We start from the raw sequence: 8,302 nt of genomic DNA on the forward strand, positions 1-8,302 counted from the left end.
CTTGAAGTGGCGATAGGATGGGGTGGAGGAGGTGGGGGATTCCTGAGGAATCCTGTGACCTCAGCGTGGCGCGTCTGGGAATGGTGGGTGTGGGGACAGTGGCCAAGTTCCAGCCCCCTTCACAGAGGGAGAGGAAGGGGCGCCACCCAACCCAGGCCAAGGGCGAGGCCACGACTCCACTCAGTCCTCGCCACAGGCTTCCTTTTGGGGTCATGAGGGCCCCGCATCCGGAGATAAAGCCGAGGCCCCACCCAGGAGGCCGGACCGCAGGGGAGACAGATGTCCCGCTCCCGGGCTGGAATCCCGCCTTTGCCCTCGCCGGGAGACCCGGGGCACGTCGCTTCCTTTCTTGAAACTCAGTTTCCTCATCTGTGAAATGGGATAACAAGGAGGCCGTTCTAAGGGGTAAACGAGATTAGGGGGCGCAGCCAGAGCAGGCCTCAGAGAGCGCCAGCAGCGCGTGGCGATCACGGTGATGAAGCGCAATGGTGGCCGCCCCGTGGGCTACCCAGGAGCAGGAGGAGGGCCGAGGGATCCAGCCCGGGGGCCGGGGTATCAGTCCCGACAGTGCCCTCCCGCCCCTACTCCCAGCCTCAGGGCACGAAGCCGCCGCGCCTTCTTGGCAGGCGCCGCTCCCCTTCCTTCCCCTCCCGCCCCCCGTGCGGGGCCTCCCCTCCCCGGCTCCACCTCGGCAGGGCCTGGCGGACGTGCGCCGCGTCGCACCCGGCGGCCGGACGGGACAGGACGCGCCCGCCCCGCCCCGCCACCGAGGCCCGCGGGAGAGGGGGAGGGGAGGAAGTGCCGAGGCATGTTTGTCGGGCTTGGCGTTATTAATTTTTAAATGGTGAACTTACAAAATAGTAACGACGAGTAAAAAGAACTTCATAAACGAGGAAAAAGACCAACCCGCAGACCCACGGCGCGCACCACGGAGGGGCTTCCAGCGAGAAGACGGGGACCTCCGTTCCCAAGTGCCCAGCACTGCGCCACAGGCCGGGTGGAACGGGCCTTGAGGGCCTCTGGTTTGAGGTCCCCACGGTCGGGCTTTGGGCCCACCGCGTGCGGCGCCGTGCTGGGCTCCTAGGATCGGCAGCGAGTCCAGTGACCCCCACCACACCCCCAGTAATCACAGGGCGGCCGGCGACCGCGGGCAAGGGAGGGGGTCAGGGAAGGCCCCTGGAGAAGGTGGCATTTCCTCGAGGTCGGTGGAATTTGGCTACGCGAAGGGAACAGCGCGTACGAAAACTTCTTCAGGCGGGAACGCGCGGTGGCCCGTGCGCGGCGAGTGGACGTGCGGGGCCCCGGGTGGGGCCGTGGGGAGAGGTCGGCAGGGGGCTTTCCCAGGGCAGGGAGTTGGAATTTCACGCCCTACAGACCGGGGGCACCTCGCCCTGGGGCTGCGGGGGGCGGCGACCGTCCCATTCAAAAGCGTGATTCTGAGGTTTGCAAGCTGTTTCGGGCCAGCAAGGCCTTCGCTGGCTCATGACGTTCTTGCGAGGTGATCTCTGCGACCACCAGACAGGAGAGAAGACTCATTTTACAGATAAGATAGCGCTATCTCCAAGTTCTCAACGAAGAAACCAAGAAGCCTCTAGTCCCGGGTCCTCAGAAAACGCAGAGGTGGAGCCGCGCCGCACTCGGGCACTCCCCGGCGTGGGCGCTCCGGGCGGGCGGGCCTTGGCCCAGGGCGCTCGGCGGCCTGGAACGGTGAGCCGGGTGCTGGGCCTGCCACGCAGCCGCAGAGGCTCAGCCCCGCCGGCGGGCGGCAGGAAGGGAGGCGACGCCCCCTGGAGCGCGGCAGGAACCCGGCCCGGCCCGCCTCCCAGTCCGCCTAGCCGCGCGGGTCCCAGAAGTGGCGAAAGCCGCAGCCGCGTCCAGGTCACGCCGAAGCCGTTGCCCTTTTAAGGGGGAGCCTTGAAACCGCGCCTGGGTTCCATGTTTGCATCCGCCTCGCGGGGAGGAAACTCCATGTTGTAACAAAGTTTCCTCCGCGCCCCCTCCCTCCCCCTCCCCCCTAGAACCTGGCTCCCCTCCCCTCCGAAGCTTGCGGGGATCCCTCCCTCCCACCCCTCCCCTCCCCCCCGCGCCCCGATTCCGGCCCCAGCCGGGGGGGAGGCCGGGCGCCCGGGCCAGAGTCCGGCCGGAGCGGAGCGCGCCCGGCCCCATGGACAGCTCGGCCGTCATTACTCAGATCAGCAAGGAGGAGGCTCGGGGCCCGCTGCGGGGCAAAGGTACCGGGGCTGCGGGGAGGGGGCCGAAGCCGGGGCGTTGTGGGAGAAGAGAAGGGGCCGGGATCTTCCCCAGGGGAGCCGCCGCCGCTGCCCCGGGCGGCCGCCTCAGCCGTGCCCGAAGCTCCCAGCCTGAAAGGGAGCAGGGAGAGAGTTTGAACTCAAAGGAGGCTCAGAGACGCGGGGCGGGGCCTGGCGCCTTTGAGGCGCTCCTGTTCGCTCGAGGTGAGGAAACTGAGGCAGGAATAGAGAGGGAACTCCTTCGGGGGTTTCCTGGCTGGCATTGCGTGGTGCATGGGCGCCCCCCCCCATTGGCGCCAATGGGGCTGGGAGATGGGGGAGCTGAGGAGGGCGCCTATGGGCCACCCGCTGAGACTCCGCCCCCCCCACCCCCCACCCCCCACCCCCGGGCTGCGGTCCGGTAGGGTCTTGGGAGGGGGCGCCGAGGTGACAGCGGGCTGGGGAGGCTTGGAGGGATCTCCCGCCAACACACAGCCACGTTCCCACAAACTTCGCGTCACGCGTGGAGGCGCCGACCCCCTCGGAGACACAGAGAGGACGGCCAGCACTTCCAAGAGTCGCCTGGCGCCCGCGGGGAGAGTCGTGCGCCTAGTGGGCACACACCACCCCGTAAAGCCTCGCCGCCCCGACGAGGCTCCGTCCCCCAGCGTGGCTGGGCCGGGGTGGGGGTCTATCTGCTCCTGCTTTTCCCCGCGTGGACCTCAGGACCTGGACGCTGCCCCCAGGTCTGCGCACCCTCGCCTAGGCCTGGCTGCCCGGAGCTGAGGGCAAGGTGGAAAGGCTAGTTGCAGGAGGCCGGGGGTGGGGGGGGTGGGGGGGTGGGAGGGGTATCTGTCAATCAGGCCGCCGCTGCTGGGTTCCAGATCCGAGGTCTGGGCGGGGCGGGGCAAACAGATGGCCACTGGACACTGGCCCCAGGCCGCAGGACTGCACCCCTGCCTCTGAGCCCAGCCGCAGTGAGGACTTCGTACCCACGGGGTTGGAGAGGATGGAGGGAGGGCAGGGGTGGACTGCTCTGGGTCCCAGGCCCTGGCTGTCCTGAGCAGGGGTGCTCGGGTAAGGTGGGGTCAGGAGGCACCGCAATGGGGCTGATCAGCAGCAGTCATGGAGGCTGTGAGAGGCAGGGAGAGAGCACCCTAGGATCCCCTTCTCCAGGCCATGCACTCCCTACGTGGGCGCCTTAATACCTGCTAGACTTACTTGTCGGGGAGCTGCAGGAGCCTTGGAGCAGATTGTGGGGCTCTGACAGGGGCATTTTAGAGAAAGTCAGGAGCTGCCTTCGTGTGTCTGGATGAAGGGGCCACGGCAAGATCCTCCCGGCTCAGGGGTTCACACCTGGACACACATGCAGGATTCTGCAGGCCAGTGTGCACCGAGCCTCCAATTTGGGCCTCCGTACTTCAGGTGACCAGAAGTCAGCAGCTTCCCAGAAGCCCCGAAGCCGGGGCATCCTCCACTCACTCTTCTGCTGTGTCTGCCGGGATGATGGGGAGGCCCTGCCTGCCCACAGCGGGGCGCCCCTGCTTGTGGAGGAGAATGGCGCCATCCCCAAGGTGCGTGGGGGCCAGGTGGGGCCGCAGGGGCACCTGGACTCAGTCTTCAGGGCTTTAGGGGAAGGGGTTCCTAACTGAGCTTTTCAGGATGGACTTGCAGACCTGCAAGGTGCAGAGCAGGAGGGTGGCAGCCTCCCCTGCCTCTCCCTCATAAGTGGAAGCTTTTTTCTACCTTGGTTTTCAGAGAGGTCTCAGAGAGCCAGGAGGCCTACCCAAGCTCCAGAGCTGGCAGGGGCAAAGCTGGGAAGGGGGAAGTATCTGTCCCCAGGGCCCAGGGTTCCTCTGGAGAGGGCTAGGGGGAGAAGCCTGCGTGGGAGGAAGGACCAGGCCTGGAGAGAGGCACCCCAGCCAGCCCCGCCCTCCCTACAGCAGACCCCAGTCCAATACCTGCTCCCTGAGGCCAAGGCCCAGGACTCAGACAAGATCTGTGTGGTCATCGACCTGGACGAGACCCTGGTGCACAGCTCCTTCAAGGTGGGCCCTGCTCAACAGCCCTCAGCCTGGGTCTTGGGGCGGGGTCCCCCACCCTGGCCTGGGAGGGAGGTGTGTGCTGGACCCCATGCCCTGGGGCTCCTCCTCCAACTCCAGCAGCTCTTTTCCCCCCACAGCCAGTGAACAACGCGGACTTCATCATCCCTGTGGAGATTGATGGGGTGGTCCACCAGGTGAGGGTCAGGAAGAGGCAGTGGTGGGCTTGGCATCTGCCTCCAGACCCTAGGCTCTTCCCACCAATCTGGAGCGCCTCGGATGGGAATTGGATACATGTGGAATGTCAGAGGCCCAGAGAGGGTGTAAGACTTGCCCCAAAGTCACACAGAACCTCAGGGGCTTGCACTGACTCCAAGCCTGCAGAGTGGGCTCCTCCTCTAGGCCCCCCCATGCTGTGCCCCCTCGCCCCACCCTGCCCGGGACCCAGTTCAAGTAATTCAGGATAGGTTGTGTGCTGTCCAGCCTGTTCTCCATTACTTGGCTCGGGGACCGGTGCCCTGCAGCCTTGGGGTGAGGGGGCTGCCCCTGGACTCCTGCACTAGGCTGAGGCTGAGGCAGGGGAAGGGACTGGGAATTAGTGACCTCGTGCGGTAGGACCGGCCAGTGGAGTGGAAGTTTTGATCGTTTTCTGGGGGCGGGGGGGGCAGTTTCCCCAGCAGTGGTCAGGGTAGCTGGCCAAGCAGAGCCTGCAGGCCCAGCCTGCTTCCTGTGTGCCTCTGCCTCCCTGGCTCATGCCCTCCCAGCCCTCGGCCACCCCTACACTGGCCCGCAGCCCCCTCACTGGCCCGCCCCCCAGGTCTACGTGTTGAAGCGGCCTCACGTGGATGAGTTCCTGCAGCGAATGGGCGAGCTCTTTGAATGTGTGCTGTTCACTGCTAGCCTCGCCAAGGTGAGCCCCACAGGGGCCCCGGGGCAACCCTGCCCTCCCACCTACCTCCCGCGTGCAGCCCAATGAAACTGCGGGCCCCAGGATGACCCACCTCCTGCTCCCAGTACGCAGACCCAGTAGCTGACCTGCTGGACAAATGGGGGGCCTTCCGGGCCCGGCTGTTTCGAGAGTCCTGTGTCTTCCACCGGGGAAACTACGTGAAGGACCTGAGCCGGTTGGGCCGAGACCTGCGGCGGGTGCTCATCCTGGACAACTCGCCTGCCTCCTATGTCTTCCATCCAGACAATGCTGTGAGTGCGGGCTGGACTGGGACTGGGACAGGAGCTGAGACCCAGGAAGGGGTCAGTCCATTCAGGCCACCTTGGCCTCCTGGATCCCCAGTTGCGGGTGGGTGCCCTCCCAGTCCTTCCTGCATTCAGTTGCCTGTGCCTGCCGCCCACTCCCCTCGTTCACCTGCCCTGCGGCCATGTGGTCTTTTCCCCTCGCACACAGCAGAGCGTCTGCCATGCGCCCCCACAGGGCAACGGAGTTTGGAAAGTTTCAACTTTTCGAATTGCCAGTTGTGACGTACTGATGGCCCACAGAATTAATTTAGTGGGTTCTGATTGGGAATTTTAACAAAATGAAATAGAATAGAAAATATCCGGTCGGGTGTGGTGGCTCATGCCTGTAATCCCAGCACTTTGGGAAGCCGAGGTGGGCAGGTAGCTGAGCCCAGTAGTTCAAGACCAGCCTTGGCAACATGGTGAAACCTTATGTCTACAAAAAATACAAAAACTAGCCAGGCGTGGTGGTGCATGCCTGGAGTCCCAGCTATGCAGAAGACTGAGGTAGGAGTATCACTTGAGCCCTGGAGGCAGAGGCTGTGGTGAGCCAAGATTGTGCCACTGCACTCTAGCCTGGGCAACAGAGCAAGACCCTGCCTCAAAAAAAAAAAAAAAGTATCCGAGTGCTTTGCACAGGTAAGGTTAAGAATCGCGAAGCTTTTGCATTGTTACGTTATAAATGTGTTTTCCTGGGGGTTGCTGTCAAAAAAGTTTGAACACTGTGGGTGAGGGGTTTTCAGAAACTGCATGATCTGAGTAGTGGCTACATAGGGCTGGCCTGGAAATTCTGCACCCAGGACCACCTACTCCCCTCATCTTCCTACACCCACTTCCCCAGGTACCGGTGGCCTCGTGGTTTGACAACATGAGTGACACAGAGCTCCACGACCTCCTCCCCTTCTTCGAGCAACTCAGCCGCGTGGACGACGTGTACTCAGTGCTCAGGCAGCCACGGCCAGGGAGCTAGTGAGGGTGATGGGGCCAGGACCTGCCCCTGACCAATGACACCCACACCTCCTCCCAGGAAGACTGCCCAGGCCTTTGTTAGGAAAACCCATGGGCCGCCACCACACTCAGTGCCATGGGGAAGCGGGCGTCTCCCCCACCAGCCCCACCAGGCGGTGTAGGGGCAGCAGGCTGCACTGAGGACCGTGAGCTCCAGGCCCCGTGTCAGTGCCTTCAAACCTCCTCCCCCATTCTCAGGGGACCTGGGGGGCCCTGCCTGCTGCTCCCTTTTTCTATCTCTGTCCATGCTGCCATGTTTCTCTGCTGCCAAATTGGGCCCCTTGGCCCCCCTTCCGGTTCTGCTTCCTGGGGGCAGGGTTCCTGCCTTGGACCCCCAGTCTGGGAACGGTGGACATCAAGTGCCTTGCATAGAGCCCCCTCTTCCCCGCCCAGCTTTCCCAGGGGCACAGCTCTAGGCTGGGAGGGGAGAACCAGCCCCTCCCCCTGCCCCACCTCCTCCCTTGGGACTGAGAGGGCCCCTACCAACCTCTGCCTGTGCCTTGGAGGGAGGGGAGGTCTGTTACCACTGGGGAAGGCAGCAGGAGTCTGTCCAGGCCCCACAGTGCAGCTTCTCCAGGGCCGACAGTTGAGGGCTGCTGCCTGCATCATCCAAGCAATGACCTCAGACTTCTGCCTTAACCAGCCCTGGGGCTTGGCTCCCCCAGCTCTGAGTGTGGGGGCATAGGCAAGACCCCCCTTGTGGTGCCATATAAATATGTACATGTGTATATAGATTTTTAGGGGAAGGAGAGAGGGAAGGGTCAGGGTAGAGACACCCCTCCCTTGCCCCTTTCCTGGGCCCAGAAGTTGGGGGGAGGGAGGGAAAGGATTTTTACATTTTTTAAACTGCTATTTTCTGAATGGAACAACCTGGGCCAAGGGGCCCCAGGCCCTGTCCTCTGTCCCTCACACCCTTTGCTCCGTTCATTCATTCAAAAAAACATTTCTTGAGCACCTTCTGTGCCCAGCATATGCTAGGCCCACCAGCTAAGTGTGTTAGGGGGGTCTCTACGCCAGCTCATCAGTGCCTCCTTGCCCACCAGACTTCACCGGTGCCTTTGGGGGATCTGTAGGAGGTGGGACCTTTTGTGGGGTTTGGGGATCTCCAGGAAGCCCGACCAAGCTGTCCCCTTCCCCTGTGCCAACCCATCGCCTACAGCCCCCTGCCTGATCCCCTGCTGGCTGGGGGCAGCTCCCAGGATATCCTGCCTTCCAACTCTTTCTGAAGCCCTCCTCCTAACATGGCGATTCCGGAGGTCAAGGCCTTGGGCTCTCCCCAGGGTCTAACGGTTAAGGGGACCCATATACCAGTGCCAAGGGGGGTGTCAAGTGGCGATGTCGTTGCGCTCCCCTCCCCCAGAGCGGGTGGGGGGGGGCGAATATGGTTGGCCTGCATCAGGTGGCCTTCCCATTTAAGTGCCTTCTGTGACTGAGAGCCCCAGTGTGATGAGAACTAAAGAGAAAGCCAGACCCCCATCCTGCTTCTGTGGTTATTGCGGGGGACTTAAGCAAGTGGGGTGTGTGCCTTGCACCTGCGGCTGCCGTGGGCCGCCCCCCCCCCGCTTCAGCACACCTGGAAGGGCTGTTGGTAGAGGGAGGGGCTGCCCGGCCCTCGACACTTCAGGTGGGAAGGGCAGCGTCAGAGCACAAATTTGAGCCTCCAGGCTGTGCTCGTCTACGTCTCCCCGCCTCGGGGATGTGGTCTGCAAAATGGAGATGTGTCCTCTTGGCAGGACTAAGTGGACACAGACGACGGGATACTAGTAGCTGGAAAGCAAAATTCGAAGGCCT

At 63.4% G+C, this 8,302-nt stretch overlaps 1 protein-coding gene across 2 annotated transcripts; it reads left to right on the plus strand.

Moving 5' to 3' along the window:
• The first annotated feature begins 779 nt into the window (after positions 1–779).
• Positions 780–7,987, plus strand: CTDSP1 (CTD small phosphatase 1). 2 transcript variants are annotated; one of them, XM_030802490.1, is made up of 7 exons: positions 780–2,231; positions 3,654–3,802; positions 4,172–4,276; positions 4,411–4,467; positions 5,088–5,180; positions 5,285–5,470; positions 6,345–7,987. In XM_030802490.1, the coding sequence occupies exons 1-7, from the start codon at positions 2,165–2,167 to the stop codon at positions 6,471–6,473; spliced, it is 786 nt and encodes a 261-aa protein (XP_030658350.1). In that variant the 5' UTR covers positions 780–2,164; the 3' UTR covers positions 6,474–7,987. The 2 variants fall into 2 exon arrangements, with proteins under 2 accessions (XP_030658350.1, XP_030658351.1); XM_030802491.1 differs by having other exon boundaries at positions 782–2,231; positions 4,175–4,276.
• Positions 7,988–8,302: the final 315 nt, after the last annotated feature.

Source organism: Nomascus leucogenys, chromosome 22a (assembly GCF_006542625.1).
Source record: "Nomascus leucogenys isolate Asia chromosome 22a, Asia_NLE_v1, whole genome shotgun sequence".
NCBI lineage: Eukaryota > Metazoa > Chordata > Mammalia > Primates > Hylobatidae > Nomascus > Nomascus leucogenys.